The 14,951-nt window shown below is 32.4% G+C and overlaps 1 protein-coding gene across 3 annotated transcripts; it reads left to right on the top strand.

The window, feature by feature from the left end:
* The first annotated feature begins 316 nt into the window (after positions 1-316).
* LOC145592455 (putative nucleoredoxin 2) lies at positions 317-9,492 on the top strand. 3 transcript variants are annotated; one of them, XM_081648907.1, is made up of 5 exons: positions 317-516; positions 663-825; positions 3,420-3,488; positions 7,536-8,033; positions 8,577-9,492. In XM_081648907.1, exons 2-5 carry the CDS (start codon positions 679-681, stop codon positions 9,186-9,188), a joined length of 1,326 nt encoding a protein of 441 aa, XP_081505033.1. In that variant the 5' UTR covers positions 317-516; positions 663-678; the 3' UTR covers positions 9,189-9,492. The 3 variants fall into 3 exon arrangements, with proteins under 3 accessions (XP_081505033.1, XP_081505035.1, XP_081505034.1); XM_081648909.1 differs by lacking the exon at positions 3,420-3,488 and having other exon boundaries at positions 318-516; XM_081648908.1 differs by lacking the exon at positions 317-516 and having other exon boundaries at positions 536-825.
* Positions 9,493-14,951: the final 5,459 nt, after the last annotated feature.

Here is a 14,951-nt window from a genome sequence, read left to right as displayed (position 1 = left end):
GTTAATCATTGGAATCAACAAAAAATTGTTTATCTTATGACAATGTGGTAAATAAATCAACAATTTTATCTAGTCATCATCTAGGACCCGCTTGTATGGAAAAACCTATTGATTTTTTTTACAAAAATATCATGTGATAAATAATTGTTATGTATCTCATAAATAAATTTGTATTTACCCTTAACTGAATTTTTTCAACAAATAATTTATTAATATTCTATTGTTATATTTTTATTTCAATATATATTTTAGATAAAGATATACGGAGTATATTCGTGATCAAATGTACCATTGTACATTGAATTCACCTTTCAAAAAAATATAACAATCAATCAACGGTCGTGAATAAAGTTATTGCAATAGGGATGAGAAGCAGAAGATAAAATCTCATAGGAGAGAGAAAGAAAGAGTATAAAACAGTGAATGCTACGTGTTATGTTATTTTATAAATGGTGGGGTTAGTTAGTGATGCATACTAGGATTGCCATTATTATTCATCTTGAAGAAATTTTTCAGGTACAATTAAATTATAAGAATGTGCTTCTTTTTTCTTTAAATTTTTTTTTTTTCAATATTCTCTGTATATTTTAATTTTATGTCTGTAAAAGCTTCAAGATTAAATAAAACTCACTCTGATCAAAATTAATTATTTATTTTTGTAGAGAGAGAAACAAGGTTATGGAAGTAGAGAGAGAAAGAAGAGATGAAATGAATATTGTTGTTGCTGATAATAATAATAATAATAATGGAATAAGTTGTTCAAGATTATCATCTCTTTTTGCTACCAACGATCGTGATTTTCTCCTCACTTCTGATGATACCCAGGTTTGTACTTCTTATTTATTTATTTGTATAATTTTTTTATTTTTTACTAGCTCTTCATAGCTTTTGGTTCATTATTCAGTTTTGATTTGATAACCAATACTTGAGATCAAATTCCGTCACAAATGATAGATTCTATGACAATTTTTAACATGTGTTTTTCGATTATATGTTTTGGTAAAATTATAAGCATGATAAAGAATACGTTCGTTGGTGTTTTAAAATGTACTTGTAGTTGACTTGTTTATACGATCATGAAAAGTTGATTACTCCCCAAATCAAATATACTCTTCTTTTTTATTTATGGTGCAACGATTTATTTGTTTTGTGATTTAGGGATTAGGGTTTAGCAGAATGATTATCAATATTTTTTACTTAATAAATTTAAAATTAACAGTCGATCAAGACAAAAACTATATGGGAAAATATGTTCCTTAAAAACTCTCTAGATTCATCCATGGACTTATAAACATCCAACCAAGAAACTATGAGGGTTGAGACTTGAGATTTAAGTATGCATAGATGTTTGCTCAAACGATTTATCTCCGAAATTGATACGGAGTAATATTTTTACTAGTATTCGAAAAAAACATACTAGTATTTGAATGAAAAAAAAAATTAATATGGATATTTATGCTTCTTTTTTTTTCCTTATAATTACAAATGTTTGATAAATTTCTTTTTAAAAATTATTCTATCCTAATTTTTGGTAAGATTTTGCGATCAAATGTATTTACGAGAAGAATAGTGAGACAATAATTGAAGTGAAAAATTACTAGCTAGTGTAGATAAATGACTATAAATATGAAAGGAATAGAATTTTAACGGAGTTTCTTAGTGAAGTAAGATTATAGTAGCGGTTCAAGGAGACAGTTGGACATATAGGTCATTTTTTCGGTATTTAGAGAGCCACAAGAGCAGGTGATGAGAATCGATTCTAGGATCGCCTGAAATCAGGAGGGAGGCTCTTACCACTTGAGCTATCCCTCACTCTCACACATAGGTCGTTGCAATTTTAAGACTTTTAAGTAAAAAAAATACTTATGCCCCCTTTTTTTTTAAAAAAAAAAAAAAAAAAAAAAAAAAAAACATGCTGAGTTGTTTTATTTAAGGCTCGTACCATGATTTCATTGTATTTACGATTTAATAAGGCATTTATTCTTACCTTTGTAAAAAAAAAAATTTACTCGTACAAGTATCATACTCCGTACTATAAGTGGCTAAATTCTGTTAATTGTTACGAAAATAAAGGTGGATGCTTTTTTGGATGGAAGGAGTACAATTACACTTTCTTAAGATTTTATCTAATAAGGTTACTTTTGAAGTTTGATTGTTACATTGAGTTATAAAAATGTATGTTGAGCTATGCTAAATTTACGTAGAAAATTGAAATGTAAGATTCTAAGCTAGTACGGACTACTAGAGGTAGTTGAATACATGCTAGTAGTTTGCTAGTGTAGAGAGACATACGAAATAAGGGTGTTCATTTGGTGTTCGGTTTAGATTTAGGCCAAATAATACGGAAAATTATTGATCTTTATAACAAATCATTATTATTGAAGATTATAAAATTGCTATTTTTCTATGAACAACACGTACACTGTGGCTTGTACTACATTAATTTGTTCAGATTCAATTATTATTATATTTGTTTTTTTATTGATGAAAATATCTAATTATCATATTTTTTAAACTTATATGAAGAATATTATAAATTTCAGTTATTTGTCTATTACTTAAGTATAGGGACTCTTAAGCCTTATAATTTATTATCAGCTTAAATATTTCTATACTGTGTTGCATCAAAATTTGAATGGATGAATTTAGGTTCTCTTCTGATTTACTGAGTTGAACTGAGCTGGACTGAATATTTTATGAGAGAAGGAAATTTTGAACGGAATTGAATTGAACTGAAAATAAGCGGAAGAGAACAGGCCCTTAATTATCTTGTGAAATAAAACACTCATAATTTCGTATTGAATTAGATACAACTAACTAAAGCTAGTAAGGGTATTAGAAAATTTTGAATCTGATAATCATTGTAAGGTTGTAGATCATTCATAAAGGGTGAAGTTCAAAACCAGTGCATTTAGCGATTGGATATTGAATAAATTAAGTGTCTGAAACTTAAATTATGTGTCTGAAACTAGGATTGTCAAGAACTCAAGACAATCGGGTATATCTAAAAGGGGGCTTTGTACATTGTTTGAGATATATATATATATATATATATATATATATATATATATATATATATATATATATATATATATATATATATATATATATATATATATATATATTTCACATACATATACCTTAAATTATTTAATTTTTTATTTTATGAAGTAAAAAACACTCAGAATGTCAGACAATCGGGTGTACCTATACCTATGGCTGTCCACATTGAAGTTTAAAATGTCCCATGCATTTCATAGAACATAGATAAGTGTCGATCTACCCAATTCTAGCCAGATTATGTAATGATAATGTATTAGGTTCATATTGTCCTAACACCTAACAAATTGGCAATTGCCATAGTATATAAGATGCACATACATAACGTTTATCTCCATTTGTTTGATTTTTCTGTTCAGAGTGAGGAAGTCGTTTTCAGGTCCAGGCTAGCCAAACAAGGTGTTGCCACCACTACTAATGAATTAATAGTACGGTACAACTAGTACGAAACACGTGTACCATAGAGAGACGTCTGCTTTATTGCTTTTTATCACTCGTTTAGAAATATGCTTTACCTAAAATTTTGCTTTTTGGATTGTGTTCTTTCAACAAAGACGATAAAATAAAATAGTACTTGAGGGTTACTAGCTACCAGAATTTGTCCCACATTGCATGTGTACTTAATTCTTATCTATCTAGATAAGCGCACGATATTAGAAATTTCTTTGAAACATAGAGTATATATTGTATGTATTCATATTACTTAATTACCTCATATAAGAAACATAAAGTGTGTATTGGATACAAATAGTTGATGAAAAAGAAAATTAAATAAATTAAAAAGTATAGATAAATTGAGAGGAGGTGAAATTTAATTTTGAAATTTGAAACTAAAGAAAAATATAATGACATCATTTTTTATTTAGGCAGAAAAATTTTACTTGTAAAGCTGTCATGTGGACAATATGATGTCAGCGATTGCTACTTTAGTTATATTTATAGATTCTGTAAGATTTTAGATCTAAAAGGTAGCAAGTAGAATATATAATCCAATGCAATTGTGATAACTAACCATCATATTTAGAGAGGTGTGTCATCTTAAATAATTTTTTTTTTTTTTTTTGGGAGAGGTGGGGTAAAGATGGTTCCGGATCATGTCTCGTGTTTTGGGGTTTGTTAGGCCCGACCGATGGCTTGCCCCATTGAAATTTTCAAAAGGTTTGCTTGTGCACGACCCAGGCCCATGTGTCATCGTGCTGGGCCGTGCCAGGCTTGCATGTCTAAGAAAAGTTACATTGATTTTAGGAAATTTTGGAATTTGGTGCCTCAAAAATGGGGGGTGTTGAATTTTGGTACCCCTTTAAAACTTTATTTTATTTTGGTACCCATCAAACTTTAAAATTATAGGTTTTGGTACTTCCGTCTATTTTCAGTTAAGTTTGCCGTTAGTGGGGCCCATTATCTAATTAATTAATAATTATTTTATTAAAAAAAAAAGAAAAAACTTAAAAAAATAAAAAAAAACCAACCAACTGCCTCCCCCCTCCCTCCTTCCTGTCAGCCGCCCTTCCCCTACCTTGTGCCGACTGCCGGTGCCCAAACACTCCCCTCCCCCGGCGCTGCGCGAGCCCACCTTCTCCCTTTCCCTCCTGCGATCTCAGCCCTTCGCACACCGCCTCACAACTGCTGCAAAACCACCGCACACCACCGCACAGCAGCAGCTACCCTCCAAAACAACCATCATTCGCCGAAAACAACCCCCCTCCCCTGTTCGCCGACCTATTCCCTCCCTGAAACAACCACCATCGCGCTTTCACCACCCCTCAAAACCCTAAAACCTACCTGAAACAACTTGAAAACAAAACCCGTTTAGGGTTTTTAAACAACCCAGAAAACGTTTAGGGTTTTTACACAACCCAGAAAACGGGTGGTTTTTTGGGTTGTTTCAGGTGGGTTTTGCGGCCATTGCAAGGATATTTCAGGTGGTTTTGCTGGTGCGTGTTGCAGGGGGTGCTGGTGGCTAGAAGGAGCGGCAAATTGGAGGTGCTGGTGGTGCGAATTGAAGGTGCGGTGGTGCGAATTGGAGGTGTTGGTGGTGCGAATTGGAGGTGCCGATGATTGGTGGCTGCGAATTGGAGGTGCTGGTGGCTTGAAGGTGGCTAAGGGGTGGCTGGAAGGTGACAAGGCCCACTAACGGAAAAGTTAACGGAACATGGATGGAGGTACCAAAAGCTATAATATTACACTTTGATGGGTACCAAAATAAAATGAAGTTTTAAAGGGGTACCAAAATTCAACACCCCCCATTTTTGAGGTACCTAATTCCAAAATTTCCTTGATTTTAACATGTTTTGTCGTGTCGGGCCCGATCGTGCCGTGTCTTATTGTGCTTCTCTCAAAAAAGGCGGCCTAGGTTTAGTCCACGACCCACATGCACAGTAACATGTCGTGCCGTGACATGCCTACATCATGCCCGTGTCGTACCGTGCTTTTGTCATGCTGACCCGTGCTGGTCCTTCGGCCGGTCCAGTGCCATCTTTAGGTGGGGGTGCCGAGGTATGGGTGGGCGACAAGGGTGAGAAAAGAGGGTCGATACATATATCTATGATTGTCTGTTAAGGGAAAAGTACGATACCTTTAACTAGGGGTGGGCAAAAAATCATAGTATCTTGAATCGGAACCGGAACGTGTTAGGAACCGTTCCAGGTTCCGATTCGCAGGTTTCCGGTTCCGAGTCCGGGTAGTAAAATGGGGAACCTGTTGCAATAGGTTCCGGTTCAGGTTCTCGATTTTTTGGAACTGAAACCTGTAGGGTACCCTGTGACCTATTGAAAGTATTATTTAAACCCAAATTATATATTAAATTAAGTCCAAATTTTTATAAATTAATCAATAAATAATAGTCATAAATATACGTATTATATTTGGTAAATAACTATTTTTGGTTTGATGTATTTTCAAGTTGTAAATTTATGACCTTTCAATATAATTTGAAATAATTTTGCAAAAAAAAGTACAAAATATATTGAAAAACAGGTACCCGGAACTGGAACCGGGTTCCCACTTTCTAAGAACCTATTGAATAGGTTCCGGTTCTCATTTTGAGAAACCTGTTACAATAGGTTCCGATTTCCGGAATTTCAACAGGGTACCCTGTTATGCTCACCCCTACCTATAACCAATTTTTTAAATAATGGTTGTGCTTGGAGATAAAGTTACATTACTATACACATGGGCATAAGTCTTATCCAACGAAATTAAATAAAGTTTTAATATCATCTATTCAATGGATCATGAGAAGATTAAGAACTTGAATTATTACTCACAAGGGGCTTTGTACATTGTGATAAATTACATACATGTATAGTAGGGGAGTTTTTGAGAGATATAGGGGCTCTCTAAGATAGGATTATACGTTTGAGAAGGGCTTTAAACAATGTTACTCCTTTTGTTTCTAAAATATTACTCGTGAAACTTTTTTTTTCTCACTGAAATGCGTTTTATAATCCCTTTGACTCGTCTTTACTTCTATAGAATACATGTTAAGACATTATAGAAGTAATAAAAGGTGAATAAAGCAAACAAAAAGAGATAAAGGGAATGTTACTTTACTTCAGCAATTAAGATTCTCTATTGTTACCCAAATAACTAAAATGGAATATTGCAACAAATTAAAGATTTAGCACTAATAAGGATGTTATGTACGTACAGCGCAACCGACGATCTATGAATAATTATTTAGAAAGTCATATTCTAAATGAAATGATATGATACATTCATACATCTAAGTTAAATGCATCCATTGGTTTATTGGTAGTGTGGCACAACAGTGATGAATATGTATAAAACAATCATATCCCAATTAGTAAGTTTTGTTTGTCATATATACGCACGAATTTTGGGACCACCCACCCTATTTGGCTTGGTGCTTAATTCATTGCGGATGCCTTCCCATTTTATGGCGTACAGCAAATTAGCTAGAATATGTCTAAGATAATAAGATATGGGGCCTTACACCTCACGTTATTTGGAGTTAACAACAATACTCTTTACATGATCAACTTTATGTATATAGATTTGTTGGTTGATAGGTGATTTCTTGTGCTATGTCAATAATAACACAATGCTTGAAATCTTGAATGCTTGATGTTTAGATGAAATTATGAAAGTTGTACGAAGAAAGTATCATTGTTACTATAGGTCAATTTATATTGCCTTTGTTTTCAAATACTTGCGACACTTTGACTACTGCTATTGCTAATGCATGACTTTGACCATTAATATAAAAAGTTGTGTACTTTGAATAACATAATAAAGATTTGATCATAGTTACTTGTGTTATTTGTAGATTAGTAAGAAAATTTGTATCTAAATCATGCAAATGCCAATGTGTTGAAGGGATCTTGAAATGTAGGATATTTCAATTGTTAAGAGTATGTAAATTAGTACATAAAAAACATTTTGATTGATATACCTATTGTTATGTCTAGGATATAAGAGTTCTTTAAATAACTCAAATCATATTTGCTATATAGGTGAAAATATCTGAGCTTCAAGGCAAGGTAGTAGGAATATACTTCTCGGCCAATTGGTTTGCTCCTTGTCGAAAGTTCAACGAACTTCTAATTGATGTTTATGAGCAGCTTAAGAGCCAAGGGTGTAACTTAGAGATCGTCTTGGTATCCTCTGATGAAGATATTGACGCATTCAACAATTATCGCGCATCCATGCCTTGGCTTTCGGTGCCATTTTCAGATTTGGAGACAAAAAGAGCCCTAAATCAAAGCTTCAATGTGGAAGCTATGCCTTGTTTAGTTTTCCTACAGCCTAATTATGAGGTAGATGATGTTACGATGCATGATGGAGTTGAACTGATCTATCGATATGGAATCGAAGCATTTCCTTTTACTAAGGAGAGGTTAGAGATGTTGTTGAAGGAACAGAAAGAGAAGGAAGAGAATCAGACGTTGGTTAATTTGTTAACTAATCATGATAGAGACTATCTTTTGAGCAATGATCCTTTGTCTCACCAGGTAAGTGTATCACTCATCTTTTGCCTTTGCCTTTAATTTGTTAGTAAACCATTATTCAAAATCTAAGACATTATCTTGAATTTTAATCTAAAGTTTGATACATGCCATTCTCATTAGTATTGAGTAAGAATATAGTCCCCGTGTCTAGATAAAATAGGTATATCATTTTAAGACATTCAATAAAAGTGGGTGGAGTTCGGAGTAAGGGAGTATGATATGACATAGAATTAGAACCAGATACTTATGCAAAAGCAAATACATGTACTAACATAAAACAATATCAAATATTGGGTATAAGCCAATGGTAGTTAGCATTACCCTATATTTTATGTGATTGTGATTGAAAAAGAAGTAATGTCCGCTTTAGAGTCTATGTGACGTTCATGTTTCTTGATAATCGTAGGAACATGAACTAATAAAAAGAAATGAGGTACATGAACAATGTACGAGTATTAAACATAAATATTTTCTATGTTAGTAAATTCGAATGTATATCTTGTACAAAATATTAAATTTTAACTTGGATTCTTTGATATATCTCAGGTACCTGTGACATCTTTGCAAGGCAAAACAATAGGACTATACTTTTCAGCACAATGGTGCGTACCTTGTGTCAAATTTATCCCAAAGCTAATCTTAATCTACCAAAAGATAAAGCAAAACCTACCAAAAGAGGAAGACTTTGAGATAGTATTCGTATCAAGTGACTGCGATGTGGCATCCTTTCATTCTTATTTTGGAAGAATGCCATGGTTGGCGATACCCTTTCGTGACAGCACCTCTAAGGACCTTGCTAAACATTTCGACGTGAGAGAGATCCCGTGCTTGGTCATCTTAGGTCCGGATGGTAAAACCGTGACCAAACAAGGAAGGTATCTGATAAATTTGTACCAAGAAAATGCTTACCCTTTCACTGATGCAAGATTGGAGTTTTTAGAGAAGCAAATGGATGAGGAAGCAAAGAGTTTGCCTAAATCAGCATTTCATGCAAAGCATCAACATGAGCTTAATTTGGTTTCTGAGCGTACTGGTGGTGGGCCTTTTATCTGTTGTGATTGTGATGAACAGGGCTTGGGTTGGGCCTACCAGTGTCTTGATTGTGGGTTTGAGGTCCACCCAAAGTGTGTTAGGCCCATTCAACAGCCCAATACATGATTGGGAAAATGATAGGTCCAATGATAAGGGATATGATATAATTACGAAACTACCCTCCTCGAGAATGCCCTATTGTCCACATTGTATGAGACTATGAGGCAAATAGGCAATGAGGAAAGGGAAAGAGTTGAGGGTGCTATTGTTACTTATTTGATGTACAGAAACACCATTAAGATTAAGTACTAACAAATTGGTGTATGTTCATCATCATTGGTGTAAATTCAACATGATCATGTAAACAGGTTCTTGATGCCATGTGAATCATGTGATTTATGATGATTTGGAAGATGCTTCATTTCATTTATTTCAAATCTTAATTGATGTTTAAGGTGTAGTTTATGTGACCATAGATTATTTTTATGATGCATGGACAATGTTGCAATGGTGAAAGTTCATTTTATGACCTTGGAACTGGAGTCAATCTAGCTTCTTACAGTTACAACATTGAAAGAATCATGCTATTACCCTTTTTGTTTTTTTAGGAACAAAATATATCTTGAGATGAAAATAATTACGGAGTATTATACTGTATTATTTTAATTATCATGTTCAATTTTAATGTACTAAATGTTCATTGTGTTTGACAATTTAATTTATTGTGCTAAATATTCATCTTAAAGGGCATGGACTGTAAAGGAGAATAATGATGATATCATAATTAGTTATTCTTTATAGTTTGTAATCATTTGATTTACTCCTTAACTTTGATAGTCATAGTATATTCCTTATTATTAGCCAATGTACCTAGTCATATTTTATACTTAGTCATAGTTTGGTCATGTTCAATGATCTAATCTTGTACTATGTGTACTCTTGTATACTTATCAATATAATCAAGTTTTTTCTTATACTCTCTAATCTTTTCTACATTCTCTTTCTCTTAATTCTATCATGGACCAGCCAGTTCTAGTTAGGGATCAATGTTTAATTATTGGTATAATGTTATCCATCCCTTGTCTCTATATGAATGGATTGTGTAAGCTTAAATTAGACAAACTCGAGACAATCTATAACCGAGTGTAGCTTGATCCAATCATCAAGCAAGCTCTATCATGTATGACATGAACCAATTTAAAGTTGATGTGATTTTTTATTTTAATTTTTAAAAAAAAATGGTAAAGAGAACATTGATAAGATTTTAACCCTCACAGTCAAGGGGCGGACCTTTATTACGACGGATCGGGGCCGGTCCCCCTAATTTTTCTAAGTTGTTGACTACAAGTAATAAAATGTTCACAAACTTACATTTAAAAAATATGACATAATGGTTAAGTATTGTTACTTTTGAGCAAAAGGTTGGAGGATCCTTGACCCCCAAATTTTACTGGCCCATGATCCGCCACTGCTCACAATTATTTTGGTCTAATATTTGCAGGTCAAGCACTTGACAGTACAAGAGAGGATAAGAAAATCCCTACTTCCAAGCACTTTTTAGTTGGCAAGATTTGAACCTCAAATCTCTAGGATTTAAAGTAAAACTTTAACAAGTGAGTCTGTTAGTAAAAATAAATAAATAAATAAATAAAAAATGTGACCTTCCATAATGTTGAACATTATCTAAATTAGTTCTATGTAATATACAAGAGAATTTTATACACAAAGAACCCTTTCATGTTTTTTTCAACTTGTTTTCAAGTACTAGGAATTCTTTACACATCAAAAAAGACAATCTAAGTTTATCCACATACACTTATATTTTGAAATCGTCCTCGAATATAGGAAATGAAAAATAAATGTGTATGAAGGACTTCAAGCAAATATTTACATACGTCTAATTTGGGCCAAAGGGTCAATTTTTTTGGATTCAATTATTGGCCAACATTGGGCCATTTCCAAATTTGTTATGTCGGTAATTGGAAACCTTTAAACTAGTCTAGTCAAAATTGACTTGGACTGTTTGTGTCGTTGTGTGTTTAAATATGTGATATTGGTACCAAAGTATGTGACTTTGATTTTTTTTTTTTTTTTTTTTTTTTTTTTTTGTGTACCAAAAAATGTGATATGGTACCAAAGTATGTGACTTTGATACATAAACTTGTGGATTCTATGGCTTGCAATGATGATGATAATGATGATGATGATGATGATCTTAAGGAGGGAAAAGGGTGTGATGATGATATTAGGTTGATTATGAGAAAAGGAAGCGTAAGTGACTAGGAGTTATGGGTGAAAATCACATTTATATATATGAATATTAATATCATAATTTTTGACGATTGCAACCTTTTATATGCACTTGAGTGTACATAGAAATAGGTGCATCAAGGGTGGCAATTTGCTCATTTGACATTTTTCTTGCTCATTTTAATATTTTAAAAATGAGTAGAAAATACCTTGAGTAAGGTGCACCCAAGTGTATATAAAAATTTGTACATGCTTGTGAGGTTAACAAAATAACGAAAGCGAAAATGAATATCCAAATTTCAAAGAACCCTTTCGAACCTCCTTTAAATTATTGTGCATAAAAAAAAATGAGTTACAAATTAGTGAATAGGGAAATTTTACATAAAAATCATTGGAGGAGATTATTATCCAAGAATGAATAGCTTTTTAAACAAAATATACTAAAGGTACACATACTTCCTCCGTTTCAATAATATTGCAACAAGGATAAAATTACGCATCTCAAAGCTCATTTTGTATGTTAAATATCTATCATTGTATAAGAGTAAAAAGTATAAGAAGTTGATATTGTGAAAGTTTTTTATGAGACGAATATAACAAGATTCCATGTGACTATATTTTGCTTGATGTATATATCAGATTATATGATCAAACAAAAGTGATGAATAGTGCAAAAGTCCTATTGTTACAATATTATTGGAACGGCGAAAGTAATAACTAACGAAGGTAGTCTCATTTTTTTTATGAAAATTGCATTTCAGTGAGTTATTCTTGGGCCTTGTTCGTAGCACATCATGGACAGCCAATAAAAAGTTAAAATGGGCTTTGTGAATGAATCAAGTCTGGACTGCTACACGGGAGTTCACTATAATGTGTAGGCAGCAAGGATGATTGTACTAGGAGTTTTAAACCACAATCAGTCTCAAAACATTGTCAAAAGTTAGTGTTATTGGGTCCACTACTTTCCAAAAAGTTGATATTCACCCTTCATTCTATTGGAAATCATATACGAAGTATCATTATCAACTCTATTGGAAGAGGGACATAAATCACATAGCTCCAAATTTGAGGTAAGTCTAGGGACATATTTCTTCTATTCATTCATTTACATTTCAATTTTTGTGAGAAAATCGAAATTATATTTCCTCTTACCCACTCTGTTACATTTTATTTGTTAAATTTATGATTTGAAATGTTCCAAAACATTTATTATATCAATAAATTCGATTATTTTTTAGTCTATCCTAATATCACAAGATAATGCGTAATACACATTACAAATGGATGGTGGAGGGTTTACATATGTGACCTAATGTACACAAGTCACCAGTTTAATCATTACGCCATGATTTCATTGGTCAATCAAGACAAATCTTAATAGCCAAAAGCTAGCTTAGTAAATAATGTCCCCTAAACCCATTTTTTTCCCATCTACTAGTCCTCACTTTAGTACATTTTCCATTTCATAAAAAAAAAAGGAATATTTTTATGCACTTTGAAAACATGATAATTAAAGGAAATGCAGCTGGCTACAATGTGCTAGTACATTTGCATGGTGAAGCTCGTGTCAAGCTTGAGTAGCAATACAAGTTAGCTAGTGCGTAGTAAAGTTAAAATGCTACAAGATAAAAAAAAAAAAAAAAAAAAAAAAAAATGACTTAACTTTTTTTTTCCTTTTGGTGGTTGTTGTTACCTTTAGCTTATTATTATTAGCTGTCTACCAAACAATTTTGTCTAGCTTATCTTTCAAACAGACTTACATGTTACACTCCTACTTTTCTAAAACATGGCTTTTTAGCATGCATTTGTTTCAGCCGTGCTACGGCTACGAGTGTCTGGTTAATGTCCTTGAATTTGCTGGAATTATTATTATCATTTAAATAATGTAACTTTCGTACTCTTTGATTTGTACTATGGTACATCATACAAGTATTCATTATAATATTAGTAGTAGTTGGCAACAACGAACACTATCACTTTCGTCCCTTTTCATGAAATTATGCCTTCCTACGCACCTTGATATTTGACTCTAAGTTTGGTGTTAGTTTTCGAGTTATGAGGCTAAACAAATCATTATTTTTTCTGTCTCCGAGTGTATGTTCTAGATTATTAGATAAATATGGAGTACATAATTTAATAAGAGTATATGGTTTTAGAGTAGTGGTGGACTCACGTATTGTTGATGAGAGAATAAAATAATAAGAATAAGAAAAATTATATCATTTTTTAAGGGATGATGCATGTCTATACATGCAATTATCAAGAATTAAATAAATTCTTGTATAATTGACACTCTTGCACTAAGCATCCACGTTTGTTATTCAACTAAAAACGAAACAATGAGAACTTAATTAAGCTAAGCTTTCACATCATAATGTCTACTACTCCTACCACCAAAAGTAAATGTCTATTACACCCCCACATTAACTAAAATGTAGAAAGTACACCTATTATTCTATAATCTATAATCTATAATTAGGGTGTTTAAGCCAGCCGAGAGTCTCAATAAATTAAACTACTCGAACTTGAGCTTGGGTAAAAATCGTTTATGTTTGTTATGAGTTGGATTTGAACAATATCTAAAGCTTAAATAATCGAGCTTGAGCATGAATAGAGATATACTCGTTCATAGATGTTTATGAACAAACTCATTTAAATATATTAATTTGTATGAAAAGTTCAAATCTTATATTATTCGGCTAAATATACAAGATTTACCCATTCACAATTTCTAATTATTATAATTAAATTAGTTGGTTAATCGAATAAGATGCTAAAATTATATTTAGGATTATCATTCAAAAGAAAGCAGATTAGAAAACGTGTTTAAGATAAAACATCGATCGTTTATGAGCTTTGCTTGATTAACTAACAAGTCGATCATGAACATAATTACCTACTATAATTAGGCCAATATGGAACCGAGTTTGAACAAATTGTTTCACTTCTACCTATACTAGGACAGCTAATGCCCACGCATAGCTAGCCATATCCGAAACTCTTTTGATTTGGCCTTACAACACAAATTTAGTTGTTGTTAGCAATAATGAGAGAAAATATGTAAACAAATGTCCACACGCTATTTTTAAGAGTTAAAAAAAAGGTAATTATCATAAATAAGGGTAAATAAGTAAATAAACATTTTAGAGGGTATAATTGTCCAAACACTACGGATTAAAAAAACTTGTACATTATTGATGAGGGCATATATATAAATACACATTTTAAAGAGTATAATTGGCATCACACTATTTATAAGAGCAATCTTGTAATTTTTATAAGGTAGGAAAACAGTTCATTTGTCGAACGGGACCAAAAACTATAAGATATCATAAATTTGGCATTGATAAGCTTAGAGATATAGTAGTTGATCTACAATCAAGAAAAAATGCAGAGAACAAGTCAAAAAAAATTTAGGCAATAATTGAAAACGAACAAATAATCAATAATTGTATTGAACAATGAAGCGACACCTTCTATCCCAAAAATCTGAGTTAACTTGTCATATACGATCGTTCGTATGAATCATCAACACATGATGGCCACATTGTACTGTCAAAATCAACATGTATGCAACATATCGTTTGTTTGGTGTGAAATTTCCGTCTTGTATTTTTAGGATCGTAATTCACGTGACTA

Source organism: Chenopodium album, chromosome 18 (assembly GCF_948465745.1).
Source record: "Chenopodium album chromosome 18, dcCheAlbu1.1, whole genome shotgun sequence".
NCBI classification, from domain to species: Eukaryota; Viridiplantae; Streptophyta; class Magnoliopsida; order Caryophyllales; family Amaranthaceae; genus Chenopodium; species Chenopodium album.
The sequence above is the reverse complement of the archived record's forward strand: the minus strand, read 5'-3'. Positions and strand labels throughout refer to the sequence as shown.